Source organism: Eretmochelys imbricata, chromosome 11, assembly GCF_965152235.1.
Source record: "Eretmochelys imbricata isolate rEreImb1 chromosome 11, rEreImb1.hap1, whole genome shotgun sequence".
Classification (NCBI taxonomy): Eukaryota; Metazoa; Chordata; order Testudines; family Cheloniidae; genus Eretmochelys; species Eretmochelys imbricata.
The window spans coordinates 47,061,231-47,083,930 of record NC_135582.1 but is presented as its reverse complement, the minus strand read 5'-3'; the positions used below and the strand labels follow the sequence as shown (position 1 = coordinate 47,083,930).

The 22,700-nt window shown below is 41.2% G+C and overlaps 2 protein-coding genes across 2 annotated transcripts in view; both read left to right on the top strand.

Annotated features, from left to right (window-relative positions):
* Positions 1-2,042: 2,042 nt before the first annotated feature.
* NEUROD1 (neuronal differentiation 1) lies at positions 2,043-3,110 on the top strand. Its single transcript, XM_077830139.1, has one exon. It carries the CDS (start codon positions 2,043-2,045, stop codon positions 3,108-3,110), a length of 1,068 nt encoding a protein of 355 aa, XP_077686265.1.
* An 11,126-nt stretch (positions 3,111-14,236) lies between these two features.
* CERKL (CERK like autophagy regulator) overlaps positions 14,237-22,700 on the top strand; it is a 97,152-nt gene continuing 88,688 nt past the window's right edge. Inside the window, exon 1 of the mRNA XM_077830284.1 lies at positions 14,237-14,582. Within this exon, the coding sequence (XP_077686410.1) occupies positions 14,237-14,582 (346 nt within the window). The remainder of the gene's footprint in view (positions 14,583-22,700) is intronic.

Sequence of the window (22,700 nt, the reverse complement as noted above, 5' to 3'; positions counted from 1 at the left end):
CAAACGCCCACTCTCGGGGCAGAGGTGAGGAGTGGGGTTGAAGGCACCAGACTAGGAGATAGTAACAATTACCGTGAAAAGAGGATATGTACATGCTGAAACCTCAGTGGATCTGTCCCCCGTCCCTGCTAACCAACTCTACTGGAAATTTCTTCTCTTCAAAAAAACAAACAAACAAAAAAAAAAACCAAAAACACACAAATCCCAGAGCAACAACAGCAGCGCCAGGAAAGTGCTCCCCTTCCCAGCGGCGAAAGGGTTAATCTCTCCTGCGGGTACAAACAGGTCCGCAGAGTCTCTCACTGGCGACAGATGGCCACTTTCTTTTGGCCACAAAGGGCTGGAATCGAGAGCTCCGCTGAATACAAAATGGGCAGGTCACGTGAGCAGCCCGGACCCTTTGCCTGACGTGGACTACCATATGGCGCGTGCCGGGGAAAGCAGAGAGAGGAGGGGAAAGAGGAGGGAGGAGGGGTTTACCAGGCAGCACCAGGGGCGCAGGCGCTATAGGCTATTAACAGCGAGCGCCTAGATCCCCTCTACCCCCCCCCTCCTTTAGCGTCGCTGGCCCCGCTATATAACCTGCGCGTCCTGCACCCAGCCCCTAGAAAAAAGAGAAAACACCCTCACGCAGGAGAGCTCTCCAGGAGTAACAGGGTTATGAGACCATCACTGCAAAGGACACGCTAAAAAAAAGAAGGTAATTATAACCCCCGATTTTCTCCTCCGAAACAGAATTGCAGTACAGATACCTGCAGCTGTATCGAGCTACAATGTGTGGGTGTTTAATGTAGTTTTTCAATCTGCCTACAACGGAAACAGTGTAATGCCCCAGTAGCTCAGTGTGTTTCATTCTAAAACATTATTTCCCCAGATTGCGATTATGGGAACCTGGGGTTTAAAAAAAACAACCCCGATTAATTTTTTCACATATTTAGTAGGTATTCCTCCTCTTCCTCAAGCCCCAGTGTAAATTTCGTCTGAATATCATTGTTTTCTGTCTATTTTGTAATTTACCACTTATATTTTTGAGTGGTAGTGGGACTAGAGGTAATACGGGGAGTTAATTACAGAATGGACTTGATGGTCAAAAGGTTTGAATGAGAAGGGTATTATTTCCCATAAGCAGAGAGGGTTGTTGGGAGAAGACGTTGGAAGAAATACAGCTGCAGTTTATGGTAAAGCTGCTGTAGTGTAAATCGGGCTTGGAGGTTCGTTTAGGTAAGTGGTGAAGAGTTTGGAGAGGAGAGAGAGAAAAGCGCGCAGGAACTGCAAGAGCTGCTACCTGTTACAGTGTCGGAGATACCCAAGGCTTCAGAAGCCACTCACAGCACTGCACTCATTCAATTGTTGCACTGACGCCCTTGCGTTCACCTCCGCAGAGACTTTGCCAGCATGGAACGCTGCCCTTCTGCGAATGATGCTCGGTTTCATCTCTTTGTGAAAGGGGGGCTCAGCAGAACTTTGAGAATCCTGAAATGAAAGGAACCAGTAGTTTTCAGGCGGACAGTTTTTTAGAGAGAGTGTCACACCTGATCCCCCATCTGGAGAGCTGAGCCTTGCTTGGCTCTGAACAGTTCTGGAGATTGCATTCTGGCTATAGTACCAGGGGGGGAATTGCAGCTACTATAGGGAGGCGGTGGGAGGAAAAGGAGAGCAAGAAAATGAATAAAACCTGTGGTTACTGGACCTTTGTTTACAACTTTTTTCCCGTAGAATCTGCAAACGTTCACAAAACTGCTTCATGTACTCCGATTGTGTCAGTCACATTTTCTTCTGCATAATCCATTTATATTCCCCGCTAATATTAGCAAGTTACATAATGGCATTGGAACATAAATACATCAATTATAAGCGAGAAGCGCAGGCACAATTAAAAGTTTAATTTCTTATTTTGGGGGAAACATAATGCCTTTGTACACCCCCACACACATTTTGTATATATGGAAAGAGAGAGGGACGGCTGTGGGAGGAGGGTTGTGTTTCTTCTGTTTAAAGTGTTTCTTCTCTTTTCGTCCCCTCTTAAATGCAGGACTTCAAAAATGACCAAATCGTACAGCGAGAGCGGGCTGATGGGGGAGCCCCAGGGTCCCCCGAGCTGGACCGATGAGTGCCTCAGCTCTCAGGACGAGGAACACGAGGTGGACAAGAAAGAGGAGGATCTCGAAGCCATGCAAGCCGAGACCGAAGAGGACTCGCTGAGAAATGGCGAGGAGGAGGATGAAGACGACGACTTAGAGGAAGAGGAGGAAGAAGAGGAAGAGGAAGAAGACGATGATCAAAAGCCCAAAAGACGGGGTCCCAAGAAGAAGAAGATGACTAAGGCGCGCATGGAGAGGTTCAAGCTGAGGCGCATGAAGGCTAATGCCCGGGAGCGGAACCGCATGCATGGGCTGAACGCGGCTCTGGACAACCTGCGCAAGGTGGTGCCCTGTTACTCCAAGACGCAGAAGCTCTCCAAGATCGAGACCCTGCGCTTGGCCAAGAACTATATCTGGGCGCTCTCCGAGATCCTGCGCTCCGGCAAGAGCCCGGACCTCGTTTCATTTGTACAGACCCTGTGCAAGGGCTTGTCCCAACCCACTACCAACTTAGTAGCCGGCTGCCTCCAGCTCAACCCCAGGACTTTCCTTCCCGAGCAGAACCAAGACATGCCGCCCCACATGCAGCCGGCCAGTGCTTCCTTCCCAGTGCATCCTTACGCCTACCAGTCCCCGGGTCTTCCCAGTCCGCCCTATGGCACCATGGACAGCTCCCATATCTTCCACGTGAAGCCTCCGCACTCGTTTGGGGCTACTCTGGAGCCATTTTTTGAAAGCACCCTCACTGATTGCACCAGCCCTTCCTTTGACGGACCCCTCAGCCCGCCCCTCAGCATCAATGGGAACTTCTCTTTCAAACATGAACCTTCCAACGAGTTCGATAAAAATTATGCCTTTACCATGCACTATCCCGCAGCTACTCTGGCAGGAGCCTCAGGCCACGGATCAATCTTCTCTGGCTCTGCCTCTCGCTGTGAGATCCCCATGGACAACATTATGCCCTATGAGAGCCATTCCCATCACGAACGAGTCATGAGTGCCCAGCTCAATGCCATCTTTCACGATTAACCCTTCAAAGCGCATCAGCGTCACCACAGAGAAGGAAACAAATCGACTGTATGTACAGTGACTGACTTGTTTACAAAGGGCAGCCCTTTGGGTACCACTGCTGCGAAGTGCAAATACTCCAAGATTCAAGTGATATATGTATTTATTGTCGTTTCTGCCTTTAGGTGAAACCGGGATGCAAAGTTCCTGTTCACCTTCTGTATTATTTTCTAATAGCTCTTGAAAACTACACTGTAAATGTGGTGTAGGGGGTATTCAGATCGTTTTAATTATCTGATCGGGATAACAAAATCACAAGCAATAATTAGGATCTATGCAATTTTTAAACTAGTAATGGGCCAATTACAAAATATATATAAATCTATATTTTTCAACCAACATTTTACTACTTGTTACCTTTCCCATGCTGAATTTATTTTGTTGTGATTTTGTATAGAATTTTTAATGACTTTTTATAACGTGGATTTCCTATTTTAAACCATGCAGCTTCATCAATTTTTATACATATCGGAAAAGTAGAATTATATCTAATTTATACAAAATAATTTAACTAATTTAAACCAGCAGAAAAGTGCTTAGAAAAGTTATGTTGCCTTAGCACTTCTTTCTTTTCAAATCGCTAACAAAATGCACAGTCCTGGCAATTTCTTTCCCATGAATTTATGTCCCCCCCCTTACAATTAGAACCAGATCTCTAATTCTTGAGAGGATATAAGAACGAGATACTTATTTTCTATTAAATCATGTCAATTCAACACATTACTTGCACAAACTTGTATATAAATATTATAAGCAAATGCCAACACCCTTCTAGAATCAAAAGCTGCTTGACTATCACATACAATTTGCACTGTTTCTTTTAAGTCTTTGAACCCCTTTGCATTCCGTAATTTTGAAGAGAATTTGAAAATATTAATGTTTCCAGACAATATAAATGCATGATTTTATACATATTCACACAATCGGTGGTTTGTCACATACTCATATTATGAATTGGAGCCTAAAACTAATCCGGATGTTAACGTTGGGCTATATATACCTATTGTAGTCAATTAGTACAGTAGCTTAAAACAAATTCAAACCATTTAACCCGTAATTAGAACAATAGCTATTGCATGTACAATGCAGTCCAGAATAAGTGCTGTCTGAAATGTAATGCTGGTTCAACTGGAATCAATCTGTACTGTAATTTTGTTTGTAATCCTGTATATTATGACTGTAATGCACACTGGGATTTTAGAAACGTTCATCCATTTGCAACAACATAGTATTGGACATTTGATCGAATGTTGCATTTCTCTTAATATGTTATTTTTTTCTTAGTGTAAGTAATTCCTATGGGATTATTGTTTTACTTGGATAGCTCATGAAAGGTGCAACATTTATTATTTGTAGAATAAAATGGACTCAAAAGCAAAGTCCTGGATTCTTTCTTTGTTTTTATTTTTTGTTTTGTTTACTGTAAAACTACACTGTTTTGTATTGCTTGTCTAATTGTTTAATTTCAAAGGACATAAATAGAAATGTAGTATAATTTTTTGGGTAATATGAAGATGTCTGAATTTGAGTTTTTAACTTCGGGTTGCTGGTTTTGACTTTTGTGTACTCTTTGTGACTGATGTGACCCTTCGCATTAAAAAAAAAAGACAGAAGTGTTAACATTTGTGGGCTACCAAGAACTCGCAAAATTTGCCTCAACTCTCCATTTTTTAATCCTTGTCACAACACAGCAGGGTTGAGAGTTGGAGTAGATTTCTTTAAACCTCAGGAAGCATCTTCATGTCTCCATCTTCCCTTGGTTTTTAATACTTGCAGATTTTCCTGGTGCTCAGTGAGAGCCCTGAGGGAAAGTATACATCTTAGCCATTATTTTCAAATAGAAAGTGATTCAGCAATCACTAATGTAGTTAAAGTGAACCAGTCATTAAAGGATTAATTCTGACTCATTAAGGATTCCCTAAGTGGTACATAAAAAGCGAGTTATCCAAAGTTGTTTGCCCACAATATGGGAAGAATTGACCATTTATGGTCCAACTATTTGTTCATTAGAATGTGCTTCTCCACCAGGGTCTTTTCCCGGCAGCAGGTACTAGCCTACGATTGGCTCCTATGGGCCCCGCCTCTTATGGCCATACCTCTCTTGAGCCATTGGGCAGGCTCTTCCTGAGTTTGGCCCCAGCTCAGAAGTCTCTAGAACTAATTGCTTGCTCCACTCTGGAAAGTCTTGGCTCTCACCTCCGCCAGAGAGGTGGTGGCTAAGAATGAAGTATCTGGAGAATACTATTTTGGCACCATCCCTTCGCCCCAACCCTCAGCAGTGTTTCATTATTCTCCTTAGCAGCCGCACAGTTGTTGTTTTACTCTAACCAAGGCCATGATCCTGACACGACCAGTTCACCAGGCACTGTTCTCCTTCTTTCGAGACATGAAACATATGGTCCTTTAATTCTTAATCTTCAGTGGCCTCCTGGGGCTGTAGAAATCTACAGACATAAATTGCTGGAGAAACCTGAATAATCCAATGACCATAAACAATCTAGAAATGAAATTATCAACAGATTTATCACAGACTGGTGCAAATGAAATGAGTGACCATTTAAATGTCTCCTTGAAACACATTGTACAAAAGTCCTTCATCACAAGTGGGAGATACTTTATAAAGTGCCTTAAAATGAATCCCAAATGAATGAGCTTTCTTCTGAATGAGTGAAACTTGGCAGGTCTGATCATATTATTATCTCCTATTTCAAAAGGTGCTTTATGGTAAAAACAAAAATCAAAGAACCAAATATTTATATTTGCAATGTGTTTATTGCCAGTCTTTTGGCCTAAAAACAAACACACTGAAAGTTAATTGCCAGGCGAGCTGATTCACTTTGCAGCAACTCAAATTCATTTGGCTGTAGTTGGATAAAGTGTGTTGCTCTGCAGTCTAGAAACTGTTGCTGAGTGAAAAAGAAAAACAATCATTAGAGAACAACTTTTCAAGTACTCCATTGCTCTTTCCTAGACAGAAAAGATAGCTAAATATACTTCTGAATAACCTAACGAGAAACACTGAATGACAATTTCTAAGACAAAATTTAAAAAAATCTGACCTAGGTTTGCATGCCTCTTGGTTATAAGTCTTCTTCTTAAACATAAGGATTCTTCTAGTCAGTCAAGGGGCAACTCACTTACCACCATCTTTTATTCAAAGGCAGGCACAGATGTTCCTTCTGCAGGGGAGATTTTAATTTATGAAAATTATATTGTTTATGCATGAATGCACTCTGCATAACACACAGTATTTCCATGCGATGAGAGAAATACCACAGAACCAGTGCCAATGTCAGGAACATATTCTGCAAATTTAGTCGCTTAAATGTTTAATGAATATTTGGAAGGGATTTTCAAACCACAAGAAACCTTTTTAATTACCTTCTCTTTTTTGCAGTTATTAATAAAATTCAATTCCTCTAACCAATGCAATTTACTTTAAAGGTCTGACTATGCTTTTGAATATTTGTTACCACGGTACTTCAAAAGAAATAATAATTAATAGAACAAACAAACTAATAAAGAAAATAAATTATATATTTTGGTAGATACTCCATTTTACACTTTTTCTTGTGAGTTTTGTTGTTTCTATTAGTGTTTCCCCACTACCATCACCACCCTCAGGCAAGACCAATATATTTTGAGTTATCTTTTCATGGTGCCTTTTCTTATGTTGGTATAATATTTTTTTTTCACACTGGAAATCATAATAGGCCAAATCCTGAAGTCCTTATTCAGGGTCTGATTGTTGTACCCCATCAGGAGTGTTTAAAGAGAAAAAAGTACCTGCACAGTTCTCCTCAAAGATATCACAAAGCTAGTGGGGCTACCCACCATCCTTATGTGGAGTAAGAGGAAAGCATGATTCTCCAGCACATATGGATCCCAGGTAATCAGCAGGAGGTTGGGACCATCTGCACAGGGGCCCTGTGCTTTCATTCCAGCTCTGTGCACTGGTGGCCCTTTCCCTATCTCAGTAACATAGCTCCCTTAGAACAGAATGTTTGGCAGTTGGCAGCTGCCCAAGAAGCCACACTTAAAAGGAGGTCACCATCATTCAGGGGGCTTAGTAGAATAGTCTTTTCACCATGATCTTCTTAGGGCTGGTGTGTGGATGGTATTCATGGCATGACCACTCTTTCCTCATCCCCATCCACTTCTTGCTTTCTCTTCCTGCATGAACCTATGAACCCATCAAAAGCACTCCATAGGCTCTGGGATAAGTAGAATCACTGCTGCAGAGGTGGCTGAGCCCCCTCATTGTGCTTGGGAAGGATGTGATAGATGGGTGAAGGATTATAATTGGGAACCTCAGATTTAATCAATACTTACTTCATTGACTTCAAACAGTTGAGTAAACCACTAAATGATAACAATGTATGATCTCAGAGGCTAGTAACAGGGCAATAAATATTCTAAACTCAATCTTGGCATAGAAATACCACCCATTAAAACAAAGCTTTTTTAATTAAAAAGAAAAACAACTTTCAATCACCCAACACAAGTTTAATGTAAAATAAGTTAGAGTTGGTGAACTCCTAGCCTATATATTGCTTTCACTGTTCTAAAAATAAAGGATTTGAAGTGCCTCAGATACTAAATTTTGAAAAGAGGGGGACTTTTGTTAGGATAGTATATAACTGCCATAAGGAACCCTACCAAACAATTTAAATAATTATAGAGCCAAATGCTGCTTATCTTATTTATGCAGTCCTTACTCATTCCTTATTCAGGAAAAACTCACGGAAAACAAATCTGCCATAGTGGGAATTTTGCACGACAGAGTCTGGAAAGGAACTGCAGAATTTGGTCCTTGTGTTTTTTATTTTAAAAAAGTATAAATATGTTTAGTTTTTAGCTATCAAGCTGGGTTGTCTTAAAAGGTTAAAATGTACATTTAAAAATGGTCTAAATACATTATTTAGCTAACAGACATATTACAAAGAGTTTAAGATATATTAATGTGGCTTGAAATGATGGGTTGAAGAACTGTTCTGTATAAATGTGTACATAAGTGTTTTTTAAATAATTAAAATACATATTTAACAAACTGTCAGAAGCAAGGCAATTGAAAATTAAGGCTGATGTTGCTCTTTAAGCATTTCTTTTATGTATTTAGGTTGCCTATGGGGTGTGTTAAGCATAGAATATCAGTCCTGATTTGCAATTTCCTGGCCTGAACCAGTTTGCATCACAGACTTAATTGCATGTAAGATAAAATAAAGTATAAGTCATTGTGGTCTACATTCTGGTGAGAGCAGGACAAAAACCAGAATTCTGATTATAGTGTTATTGTACATTTTTAACATAACATGTCAAACTTAATGCAAAGAAGAAATAAAATGCCACTCTGGCCCATGCATCCTTTTTTCATCTTACTTCATCCATATTATATCTTCTTTTGTTTGTCTTGTTTTCACCAATCTTCCAACTCTCTCACTTTTCAAAATTACTTTTGCTTTGTATTGCCTTCCAGTTGCCTCTTGTAACTGTTCAATCTTCCCCATTTCTTCTTGTTTTTCTCTTTGCAGCCATTTTAATTCTTTGCCTTTTTTCAAGTTTCCTTTGTCCTTCAGAGCTTCAAACTCTCTCTCTCTCTCTCCTTGCCCCCCTCCCTCTTCCTTGATCTACCTTTCCTGTGATAGGACACCAATAAAGCTCACCAATACAGCTCACCCACAGAAAAGGTTTCTACTGCTAGAGTTCTCAATAGTATTTCACGCACGGCTATATCAATCTTAGAATTTTAGAAAAAGCTGAAGCTGATGTTTGATATTTCTGATTTAAAATCAAGACAGAAAAAATTAAAGTGTCTGGGTTGAAACAATATTGAAAACTGTAGGTACACGGACTACTTTAGACTTCAGGTTCTTCTCTAGAGTAAACATTCTTGAGGGTACATACTTAAAAAAAAAAGGTGATGCTCCAGGTTTAAAAATCCACAGCATAGTACGGACTTTACACACTGGGCCTACTATTGTAACAAAGAGTGGTCATAGCCAGAAAAATGTGCAAGCCAGTGATGTGCGTCCAATGTCTAAATCCAGGGTCTTCCAGAAATTAATCTCTCTTAGCTTCTGATACAGTCCAGCAGCCAGCAGTTTTCAATTTCACTCTCCAGTCACAACCTGGTAATCAACACTTATTGATTCCTAACAGCACTTTCAATCCTCTCCTAGTTCTGATTTTTCTTCCCTGAGTCCAGCATCTGACAATCCCTCACCAGTCAAAAACTGGTCATCCAGATTATCCTCAGAGCTGACCATCATCTCTGTGGCCCTTTTCTACTTACAAACTTCTTGCTGGGAGAGGACATGTGATATGAACTTCTCCATCTCTTGATGGTTGTTCCTCCTCCATTCTTTCCCCCAAACTGCTGCTATCCCTTAATGTTCTTCCCCTCTTCTCCTACCAAGAAGTTGTCCCAACTTTTTTCTTCCCTCACTTGGCAAAGTTCTTCAGGGAAAATGTTTCTGACCCTTTTCCTGCTCTCTCACATGAGTACAGCAAAAGAGACAGAGCTTCCTACAGCAGGGGAGGGGTAGCTCTGGTGGAAGAAGGGTTGTCAGCTTTCCCTGTTTCCTGCTACTCCTCTTCTCTCCTTGTTAGCGTCTTCTCTGGTTTTGCCTCTCCTATTACCAGCTGCTACCATCTTCTGCCTTTTCTGCTGCTTTGCTCCATGTGTGAGTAGCAGGGGAAATGAAACCAATCTGATTCAGTTCCAATGGTCCTACGTATTACAAGTACAACAGAGAAGCAATAATAGGTGACTACTGAGTTTCAAACATAACGGATAATTTATGTAAAATATAGCACAAATCTATTTTTAAAGGACATCATTCAACAATGTTTTATTCATGGTGCAAAATCATACTCAGTACAAAATCATACATTTGAATCACAGTGCATGATCTTTTGCACAATTATTGCTGAAATAAGGGGCAAAGTGTGTCCTCCATTTACTTGATGGAAGTGCATTGTGGGACATTAGATACAATAACTGATAACAGATCATCTTTAAAGTGATGAACATTCCTTAATTTAAAGACTGCCAGTCTTTTTAAACATAGAAAATAACCAACATTTTAACATGAGGCTCCCGTGTAGCCCCTCTAAAGCCCTTCCAGGCAGCAGGAAAAAGTCATCTGAAGATTTTTTCACCAAATCCATCTGTGGTTATGTTCTGCAACTTACCTCCTTATCTATCCGCATTGCTCTAGGCTTCCCTACTCTCATTGGTTTATTGTCACAATACTAGCATGCCTATTTGCAATAGGAGGACACACATGACAAGTTACAGAATCTTTGAGCAACTTGCAACAGTATTCTTACTACCTTATCCATATTTCTGGTAGCAGTGAGCAGCATGTCTCCCACATGTTGCCGACCATGCCACAATCAGAAATAGCCATGGGCCTCACCTCCACACCTAGGACATCCTGGGAGATCTGCAGAAAGCCAAGACTATAGTGTGGAGACCTTGTACCTTTGTATTCAGTCTGGAGCCTGGTGGCTTCCCTCCATTATGGACGTAACCAAGCTGTTGCTGTCTCTTGGATCTCCAGGAGAGGAGGTCTTGGTGGAAGATGTAATTTGGTATTACCTTTTCCCTGGACTCTCCAGCATGCCTCTCCTCCCCAGCAAGATGGGGATGACATGTCCTGCTCAGTCTCAGACCCCTCTCTCAACTCAGATCCCAAATCTGCAGAGAGACTTTTGTGCTATCCAGAGAAGCAGGAACAGGAATATGTAGGCAACTGAGGTCCCTTCTACCAAGGAGAGGAGAGATCCAAATGGGGAGGTTTAGAAGATCGATCCAGACCATAGCTAAAATCTACTGAAAGGCAGATCTATATCAGTGCCAGGTGGAAATGATTATAGTCAGTATGTATAGAAAAACTCTTCAGTTGTGACAGCTAATCTATGAATTGATATTATACATCTGAATTTAAAAATATTTTTATACACCAAATTAATTAAGTATATTGGAAATCCATGTATTATGCATAGAATAACAGTTGTCTTGGGAGAAAATACCAGCCTAGAATTTACTCAAAGGTTTTGATAATGGAGTATTTATTAATGGCAGCAGAGGCCAATAACATCTAATGTTTCCTCTAAGGATTTCCTCTGCTACATACATTACGTATATATTTAATTTTATTCTTTTATGTTTTTAATCTATTTAGTTAAAAATATTAAGTTATTGATTTACTATCACCTTAAAGTAAAATTAATACAAGGCTATTACAACTTTCACTGATGTCAGTTGAAGGGTATTACAAGTCTCTTGGGAACTGTAATACTCTTTCACTGATGTCAGTAAAAACTGTAATACCATTCCACGGACACAAAGGAGTTATCAGAAATAAACTGGCATTTATTATTTGAGATATACTGTGTAGGCTAATAAGTGGTTCCAGAGACAAATAAAGATTGCTGAAGCAGTTAATATAGAGCATAGAGCCTGAAAGTTGATGTACCTATTCTTATTTTTATCATATATTGTACTTTACCTTCTAGTTAATCATTTAACTTTCCTTCTAAGTGACATCAGTGAAAATACATTAAAGCTCTCATTGCTGTCAAATAACTGATACAGGTTTTATTGGTTCATCTACTGTTATAGTTGTCAGAATAATACTCTGGAAAGTATATTTGGTCTGCAGTTTTTTATCCTGCTATACCAACTTCTGGCATGAGTTCTGTTTAAACAAAAGACAGATATCTCCAAATTTTCTACATAATGTCAACCTTTTGCATTTTATTTTGTTATTTCACAAAGTATATAGATTCAAACAGAGAAGATCCACATGGAAAAAATATTTGGTACAACTTACCAAATAAAAAAGAAGTCAGAATAGGTCCCTTATTGCTAAGAGTTTTAAGCAAGCAGAAGTTTCATATGATTAGATATTTGTCCCTTGTAAAATAATCATTGTTTAAACAAACTTTTAATTATTTGTTATAAAATATGGTAATATACTACTGTATTTTTATTTTTATTTATTTTTTATATTATAATTATATATATAATTTTATATTATAATATTTATTATATTTATTTTTTTCAAATTTCATGTACAAGTACTGCACTTAAAATATTTTTCACAGAAAGGTTGACATGATGATCCTATAACAGCAGAATAGTGGTCACTGGTGGAGAACTTGCTGTTTATCATTCTTGACCTGTAATTCTTTTGCTAAAATCTCTATCTGTACTTTTTATGTAAACAAAATATGTTAAAGCCAAATTGTGCCATCAGATATGCACACACAAGTCACAATCTGAAACAATTATACATTAATCTTCAGACAGAAAAGCATTGACATATTTTCTCTTTTATTAAGAAAGTGCTGATATGACAGGTCTATTATTACATTGTCATGTATGATGGCAATCCTGAGAAAAATAATAATAATAACCATACTGTGTTCTGACAATTGTGATTGTTTTCCAATTATCCATGAAGGGACAAATGAAATCTAATTTCCCAGTCCCACAATTTCCTATTTTTGGTAACACTGGTGCATGCCGTGATGGGAGCCCTACCATTGATAAGGCTTCTGTGGATGCCAGGGTTTTCACATCATAATTTTGGTGTGCTCCAAGCAGCTTTAGGGAACAAGGATGAAATCCTGGCCCCATTGAAATCAATGGCAAAATCCGTATTGACTGCACAAGGGCCAGAATTTCACTCATTTCAAATGACTCCACCACCTTGTTTACGTTACTCCAGCATATTGCTATCAATGGTGGTGTTGAATTGGTGTAGAAATGGTGGGAAATGTTTGCCTAAAACACAGCCCTTCAGATCTATGTTTGGTGGCTGACACTCAGTCGATCCTAGAGAAAACTAGTTTTGAGTATAACTTTTTGTTAATAAAAGTTGTAACAAAAGGGTCATCAGGAACTGTTCTGAACATCATGTGAGCTGGTCAGCCAGCATAATTGGTATTACATAGTAATAATGTTTTGCAATTGCACAGGGCCCTTTTTGTGAGAATCTCTCTGCAAACATTTGCTTATCTCCTCTTCATACAGCATTGCTAAGTCCAGCCATTCAAAAATCAGGAGTCAGCTCTCCCAAATCCTAAGAGTGTCTTAACAAACCATGATTTGTGTGTGTGTGTCTCTCCCCTCAGAAAGGTATTTTAAAATGAACCCAAATCCACCCAGATTTGAATCTTTACACTGCACGCTGATCACCTGTGTAAGCTTTTCTCTGCAGCCATGAGGGCAAGAAACTTTTTTAAAAATGAAAACCAGCATTCTTATGTATCACATGACCCCAGGAGCTAGGTCTTTAATACAAACTACAAATATTGCCAGGCTTGAGGAAAAGTTCTGAGAGGTGTTTGCTATTTATTTATTTAGGAAAACAAGCTTACAAATTCCCTGCCATGTAACTACCAGAAACAAAACAGACCTTCCAACCCCTAAACTTTTGTTTAGAGAGACATTATACACGACCATAATCATCAGACCTTTCGGTGCAACCGGGTGTTACCATATTACAACATGTCGTTCCTAGTGATTTTAGTAAGTGGAGTGAAATCTCCACGCAGAGGTAAAAGAGCGAGAGCACCAGCAACACTTGTAACAGGGGTGCGAGGGGCTGAGGCTCAGGGGATGATCCTGCTCCCACTGACTTCTGCGTGCCTCTCCAAACAACCTGGGCAAGCTCACAGCAAAGGGCCTGATCCTAGCAAAGGCACCTCAGGCTTCGCACGTGCTGCGGCCAAGGGACCCCCGCCCCACGCCGCCAGCAGCGGTCAGTGGGGGCGGCATCCAGCCCTTTCCTCCTTCAAGGAGGCGGGCCTGTAGCGAAGGCTGCGCAGCAGGCACCCAGCGGAGTAATGATTCCGGCAGGCTCCACCCGGCATTCCGCGCGCGACCCTACGGACGGCCGCTAACGGGCACGGCTGGAGGGCGCGCGCGCGCGCGCCCGCCCGCCTCCCTCTCTCCGCCGCCGGCCGGCTCGCGCCCTCTCACAGGATGGGCGGGGGAGAGGAGCCGCTGCCTTGGCAGCAGCCGGGACGCGGAGAGTCTCTCGCCTCAACTTGGCTTGGAGGGTGGCGCCGCCATGCTGGGGGCCGAGACCCCTTTCCCCCGCCCCAGGAGAGAAGCTTGGCCCGAGCTTGTGGAGGACCCTTCGCCGCCGGGGAGCGGGGCGGAAGACTCGGCTGGGCAGGGGATTGCCGCCACCACCTCTTCCTCCTCCTCCTCCTCCTCGATGGCGCATCGGTGGGGGGAGGAGAGGCGGGGGGCGCCCCCCCTGGACAGAGACCCCCCGCGCGGTGGGGAGGCGGCCGGGGGCGAGGAGGAGCCGCTCCTTAGGGGCATCTTCCAGATCGGGAAGAGGAGCTGCGACGTGGTGCTCAGCGCCAGGCAGCTCAGGTGGAGCCCCATCCAGCCCGAGAGCCGCGGGGGTGAGTGAGGGGAGCAGGCTGGGGGGAGAGGGGGCAAGAGGGGGCGGACCCTGCTGCTGCTTCAATGCACCCCCACCAGCCTTCAATGTGCTGTCAAGGAGAAGGTGGTTCGGGGCTGGCATATTCCCCTCTCCAACCAAAACTGACGGATAAGTCTCCAACTTGTTACCGGAAATGATCCGGCCCCAAGCACCATCCCACCCTGATGGCGCATGGGGGACTGTGCATCGCCCCTGGTTTGCTCCTTTAGTTGGTCTTGTTTTGAACACTTGCTAAATTGATTGAGGACAGTTCAAGCAGGGAGGGATCAGGGACGCCTGCAAGCCCTACAAGGGGCTGAGCAGCCACAGGGCAGAGAGCAGCAGCGGGAGGAGGTAGTTGCCAGAGTATGTTGGCTACATACATATTAAGTTACTATAACAACTAAGTCATCACTAAAGTACCACTTGCCCCTTCTGGAGAGTGCCAAACCTTTGTGTTCAGTTTTTGGACCAGTATCACTTTATGCTTCTGTGGCTATTTCCTTTTTTGCCAGACCACAAATTTTACCTATGAAAGGAGGACAATTTGCATCAGATGAAATTTTCAGAACAAAACTGCTGAATTACGAGTAGAAGAGGGCTTTTTGCTGTGGTTCCATCTTACAAATCAGTTTATGGAAATTGAAAGCTTACTTAAAACATGATTACAGTAAATGAGTTAAAAGAGATAATTACTGGCATCACTCTCCACCTTAAATCTGTGCCAGCAATAAAAGAGGGGAATTTAATTAAATAAGGTTATCAAGATCTCAAACCTAAAACCAAGTATCTCTGGGCAGTTTTTCATTTTTATTATAGTATATAAACACTATGGAAACATGAAATAGTGTGTCTTACAGCTTTTAGCCATAGGCAGAATAGTAAAAAGATTTTTATTGATTCTGCAGCATCAGTTTTTTGCACGGCTTTCGAGCTGTGCTCCGGCTCTGCTCCAGCTCCAGGCAAAAACCTGCAGCTCCACTGCTCTGGAGCTGCTCTGCGCTCCAGCTCCAGGCTCTGCTCCAAAGCCCTGTTTTTTTGCCTTTTAATCTAAATGACAGCTGTATATATGTTATATAGTAATTTCTTGTGAGATGTGTCTAAGTTTTAGGGTGAGGTTTGTGGATCAAATCCTGCTCCACCTACTCAGCTGAGTAGTTCTTCATATTTTGAATGTGAGTAAAGCAAACAGGATTTAGCTCAATGTCTTTATCTCAGGGTTTTGTGTCAAACTCCTTGATATTTATTACGGTGCAATTGGAAAGGCAACAGCAAAAGAAATTAAGCTCCAGCAAGTTGTCCTGAGCAAAGCTTCAATGAGCAAAGCTGTTGATTGAGTAAAACAAAATTTGTTTTACAAAAGATTTTACAAAGGGAATTTTTTCAAATATCTGCATGTTCTTAATTCAGAGTTACAGATAAGTATTTGTTTTTCCAGCAACCTGCCTCTTTCAGCAATTGCTAAATCATAATCTCTGCTCACGTCTTCTCCAGGGTGTCCGTAGTGGGACTCCACTGTACTTATCTTTTAGAGCTGGGTCTCCAGCAGAAGGCAAATGGTATGTTTAATAAATGCAGAGAGGTGCTTATTGTATGAGAGAAATGGCACAAAATCCATACTACTATGATCAGATTATTGCTGTGGCATAACCAACTCATGCACCTAAAAGCTATACCAAAGGAATTTTGTGTTCAGCTGTAAAAAGGAACTTTGAGACATGGTAATGCCACCAAACAATCCTGTTTCTCAGGGTTCCCCCAATCATAACAGCGCAAAACTGTATGATACTCCTGGGGCATATGACTGTGCACATATGTAGTCCAACATGTCAGGCTGCATCTCAGGACTCTTCAAAGTTGTCTGGCCTCTGTTTATTCACCAAATCATCACCACCTGAACATGGTGCCCTTGTGAGTACTGACTTCACTACATTGGTGGACAGACCCCCTCTGTGTTTGTATTGGAGTTCCCTTTGTCTGCTATCAGCCTTTGCTGACGCTGGTGATGAACACGTCTGCTGTGTGATGGGGAGCTCCTCTGGGTCCCCTCTGAACTCAAGGTTTGTGGTCCTCAAGGATCTCCTATCTTCATATCCATGTCTGAGAGCTAAGGGCTGTCTGACTCATCTGTCAGGCTTTCCTATTTCGTGTCCAGGGAAAAAGCCTGTTTGTTCTTACAGACAACACTGTGGTGATGTGTGTTTTACCTCAACAGGCAGTGGGGAGCTCACTCTTTTCTGCTTTATCAGGAAGCAATTCACCGATGGAACTTTAACTGAACTTGTAGTGTGAGTCTCAAAGCCTCTTACCGTCCAAGGGTGCAGAATGAGCCGGTGGACCACCTAAATAGATAATTTCCAAGCTACCATGAGTGGTCTCTCCACCTGGATGTAGCCAGATGAATTTCCAGCAGTGGGGGACTCCCCAGATAGGCCTGTTTGCAAAGAAAGCTGTCAGGAAATGCCAACAGTTCTGCTCCCTACAAAGCCACAGTCCTGGTTCCATCACAGATACTTTCCTGCTGCCCTGGACAAACAAGCTGTACTACACTTTTCCCCCAGTCCCACTCCTACACAGAGTGCTGCTAAAGATCAAACAGGACCAGGCCTAAGTTATATTAATAGCCCCAGCGTGGCCTCCCCTTTATTGGATCTGTCATTGGCAGCTCCAATTTCACTCCCATTGCACTCAGACTTGATCTCCTAAGATCATGGTTGACTGCTCCATCCAAACCTACGGGCCCTTCATTTAGCAGCTCTTGGTCAGAACAAGTTTTCCGTGCATTATTAAATAGTGGAAAGCCCACTATCAGAGCTGTTTACATGTCAAAATAGAGGCACTTTCCTATTTGGTCATGTCAGTTTGGGGTCTCCAGTGCAGTTCTCTATCCAGGATATACTGGATAATCTCTTGCACCTAAAACAGGTCTGTCAAGGTCCAGTTGGCAGCAGTATCAGCTTTCCAGCCACATGTGGATAACAGTTCTATATTTTCTAATGACTTGAAGGGCTGGAAAGATTTTACTTTAAAATAAGGGAACCTATAACCCTGGCACTTGAATCTAGTTTTGTCCAAGCTCAAGGGCCATTGTTTGAGGCTCTAGTTCCTTACTTCACCTACTGCCAAAGGTGGCTTTTCTAATAGGTAGCACTTCAGCCAGAAGAGTGGCTGAATTGCGTGCTCTGACATCTGAACCACCTTGTACAATTTTTTTTTTTAAGGATAAGGCGTACTTGCGGCCTCATCTGAGATTTCTCTCTAAAGTAGTATCTGACTGTCATATTAAAGAATTAATTTATTTACCTATGTTTTACCCCAAACCACATGCCAATAAAGAGGAGTAACATCTGCAAATTGTACGCATTAGAAGAGAGCTGGCTTTCTACATAGACAGAACTAGTTTCATTTGTTAACCCAGCTGTTTGTGGCCGTAGCAAACAGAATGAAACGTCTCATGATCTGTTCACAAATAATTTTGTCTTGTATAGCTTTCTGCATGTGTTTGTTATGATCTGGCAGGCATTTCCCCACTAGGCAAACTGACGCCATGTTCCGCAGGATCACAAGCAGCCTCAATGGTGTTTTTTGTGTAAGTTCTTATCCAGGACATTTGGAAAGTGGCAACCTGGTCTTCAGTTTATACCTTCTCGTCCCATTATGCTTCTGTTGAGTACTCCAGAGAGAATGCTAAATTTGAATGAGTTTTACTCCAGTCTGCGTACTTCAATGAACTCCAGTCCCTCCTCCTTCATTACAGCTTGTAAGTCACGAAGAGTGGAATGCACACATGCAATCACTCGAAGAAGAAAAAATGGTTACTAACCTTTTGTAACTGCTGATCTTTAATATGTGTTGCACATGTCCATTCCATGACTTGCTGTCCTACTCCAGAGCTGTCTATCAAGAAGGGACTGAGGGAACTTGGGGGCAGCTGGGCCTTCTGTATTGGCACTCAGTGGCACGCATCAGCAGAGGGCTCTGGAGCTGCCTTGATGGGTACCACTGAGGGGAAAATGTCTAGCAATTCTGCATGTGGGCACACGGACACAAAGAGTCAAATGGACATGTGCAACACATCTTGACAAATAACAGTTAGAAAAGGTTAGTGACTTTTTTTTTTCCCAGCAGATGTGCACTTCATTTCACTTTAGGGTTGGTTGATCTTTTCCTTTTGTTTTAGATCTCCATGAACATGGCCAGAAAATCCTCTAGTATTTTCAGTTATGGAGTTCTTTCCAGGTGGATTTGAGAGAGGCTGCTCTGCTAGCTCTCTTTGGATCCAGGCCTTTGCTGCAGCATAAAAGGTTTTTCAGTGGCGTTTCACCCCCTCATAACCAGGCTCTTTATGGTAATCTTACTTTAGGCCACCTATTAAGTTACCCATTTGCCTTTGGAGCCTAAATTTACTGCTAAGTATCCTTTGTGTTTGAACTCATCCTGCCACTCTACGTTTGTTTGAGGAAAGCAGTTTTTCTGCTATCAGTCACCTCAGCCCAGAGAGTCAAAGTACTTACAGTTCTGACTTATGATAACTCTGTACCTCATGTTCCACATGGTAAAGTAGTTCTCCAAGTATGTTCCAGTTTTCTCCCCAGTGTGGTCCCAGCCGTCTGCCTTAGCTAGGAAATCTTACTGACCAACTTCTGTTATAAACAGAAGACCAGATAAGAGGCCCAGTGGCATTTCCTGGACATCCATTGAAAACATAGTCTTCCTTTCCTGAAGTGAAGGGAGCTTTCCATGTTAGCCCTGGGGTTGCTGTCCTCAGGAGGTGGTCAGCTCTCCTCAGTGGGCTTCCATTGGTCTGTTTCTAAGAACATAATAATGGCCATATTGGGTCAGACCAATTAACCAGAAAGCCCACTATCCTGTCTTCTGACACTGGCCAGTGCCAGATGCTTCAGGGCAAATTCAAGTGATCCGTGACCTACCTTGTACAGTTTCAACTTCTGGCAGTTGGAGGTTTAGGGATATCTGGAGGATGGGGTTGTGTCTCTGGCCAGCTTGGCTTCTCCTCTCCTGTCACTTTAGCCTAGCCTTTCCTAGCTTCTCTATAGTTACTCTGTGTCCTTGGTTACTGCTAGTCAGACCCATTTTTCCATACTGATAGGCATAACAGAAAATCAGATTTCTTACCTTGTCAGTTGTTTTTAGTGATATAACAGTACCAGAATGGACACCCTCTCAGAATGTTGCAGTGGGAAATTGGCTCTGACAAAGTGACTGATCAGGATAGTGTGGTCTAACCATAATTTTTCCCCAGTTCTGGAAATTGTCTGTTGGTGGAGGAGGTAGAATGAGGTGCCCAGACCCTGCCCTGGTTGGCTGTTACTTTCTTGACTGAGAGAGAAAAGGAGGGCTCACCTATGTGTCAATACTGGTGTTACCACATCAGGGAAAATAATTGATGAAGAAAGGGGAAAAAACTTTTTTTTTCCAATGCTGATCAATATATAACCTGAGATAGTATAGCTGCTCACGCCTGAGCAGCACTTCAAAATCATAGAAAAGAAAGAAAACTAATTGAAGAATAGATTTAAAAATTCACGGTGTGGGGCTATTTGAAAACTTTGAAGATTTATAATACTTTTTCCCAACAAAACCTAACAAACAGCTAAAGTGAAATTTAATACTTATGAAAAATACTGGATTAACAGCACTGGAAATGGGAGTCACTTGCATATTAGAATAGCTACAGCACCAGGAATGGCAAGCTTTCCCGGGCTGTTCTCCCAATATATCTTTTCCTTATCCTGGGAAGACTCTTTGTAGTTGAAAGGACTTTATTCTTGATGTCACTTTCATTCTTGGGCCCCTGTCTTGAGACTGCCAACAAGAATTTCAATTTGTGGCAATTTTGGTATTGGTTTATGATGCAGATGCTTGTCACCTAGGAAATGGACAGAGATTGCCAACTGATTCAACATTGGCCATGGATCTAAAACTTTCAGTATCTGTAGATGTGGGGGCTTCTGATAACTAAAGATAATTTTGGCATGTTTCTTCATTCTTGAAGACCTCTGGGCACTTCTAAAATGTGTGGAATCAAATAATTTATATTAGCATGTAACTAAGGTACCTGGAGAGCTCAAAGCAAATCTTTTTTATAATACTGAACAATATGTTTTTGTAGAAAGTTTTAAAAAACTGTAGAGGAATGTTTTTAAAAGCATAATAAGAAAAAAAAAGAGATATCAAAACAACAACAAAAGAGTAAGTCCTTAGTAATAAATGACTTAGAATTAATTCCAAGTACATAATAGTCTGCTGCCAAAGCTATTTAGGAACAGATGTGGGTGAAATAGATACCAGTAGTCTGTTCGGGATATTAAGGTAAGACATCTGTCAGTCTATTGGGTAGTCAAGAATAATGGAAATAGGAATAACACCAAAAATGGCCTATAACAAAATGTGAATTATTGAAGTTATTAGTTGATTAGTTATTATTTTGATTTTGGCTGCTAATATAAAGAGAACATTTTCTTTAATATTTGAACTAGTGGGTTATCTGGTGTCCAAATACAAATGTGATAATATATTCAAGTGGTGGACATAAAAATGAGTAATACTAGATAAATCTGACAAAGTCAGCTTTGTATTACATGGTTTAATTTTCATTTTTAAAATTATCTGAATATCTTTAGCAGTTTCACACATTCTAAACTTTAAAGACTCAGCTATTTCCTGAGAGAAACAAAACAGGATTTTATATTAGTATGTCTTCTCTATATCCTTTTTGTTTAATAATGTATAAATATTCATCTGCTTCTTTCTGCACATGAACATTAATTTGTGAGACTATTTTTATAAGATGGAATTTTTATAAATTTTTTTTATAAATTTTTTATAAATTTTTATAAGATGTGCTGATAAATTATAAGACAGATGTTCATCTTTTGTTATCTTTTGCCACTTTCAGACATTACTTCTTTTATTTTCTTAAGTGTAGGAGCAGAAATTGAGTAGAATTAATAAACTTTGAGTGCATGCTGGTGCTTGTGTCTAGTTTGTGCATACATTAAATTTTTCTGCATACAGGCGCGAGAGAGAAAAGTGAAAAAAATATAAATACAAATTTCTGTATTGGACCCTGGTCCTGCAAACATACATGTGCTTAAGTTAGTGAGTTGGTAATATTCATGCTTTAAATTTAAGTGCTTTAAGTTTTAAATTTAAGCGTGTGATAAGGGCATGCAAGGTTGGGGTCCGAGTGCTATTTGGGTTTCAAACAGTAGTGTCCTCATAATAGTTGTATTTCAAACAATGCAAGGGAAATCTAATTTGTAGGAATTTTTTCAAAACATAGAAATAGTTCTATTGGACTTAGGTTTAAAACAACTCCTCCTCCCCACCTCCAAATGCCTCCCTTTTTGTTTTTATGAAATTTAAATCTTGGACAAATATTAAATTGAGTGTTTTTCTGCACTAAGGAATTATTAGACTTAAATATCTGTAAGCCTTGTAAATGGAAAGATACTCTCATTGTAACGCTGTAATTGAAGTCATGACTTGCCACTGGCACTTCCTTTGTGAGTGTTTGTGTGTGCATATAAGGGTGGAGAATATCGGTCATGAGTATGTGGAGAGCCAGAATGTGAGTTCAATGTTGGATAACAGTCTCTACGTGAAAGAGTAAATGGACACAAATCAGATGTCAAGAATTATAACATTCATAAACCAGTCGGAGAACACTTCAGTCTCTCTGGTCACGTGATTACAGACATGAAAGTCGCTATTTTACAACAAAAAAACTTCAAATCCAGACTCCAGCGAGAAACTGCTGAATTGGAATTCATTTGCAAATTGGATACAATTAACTTAGGCTTGACTAGAGCCTGGGAGTGGCTTAGTCATTATGCAAGGTAGCCTATTTCACCTTGTTTTTTCCTACCCCGCCCCCCCCAGACGTTCTTGTTAAACCCTGGATTTGTGCTGGAAATGGCCCACCTTGATTATCATACACAATGTAAGGAGAGTTGTCAAGGTTCCTCCCCCACTCTGAACTCTAGGGTACAGATGTGGGGACCTGCATGAAAAACCTCCTAAGCTTATCTTTACCAGCTTAGGTCAAAACTTCCCCAAGGTACAAAATATTCCC

Excerpts from the sequence above, each read along its gene's own strand:
- NEUROD1 (XM_077830139.1), top strand. The coding sequence starts at position 2,043 with ATGACCAAATCGTACAGCGAGAGCGGGCTGATGGGGGAGCCCCAGGGT.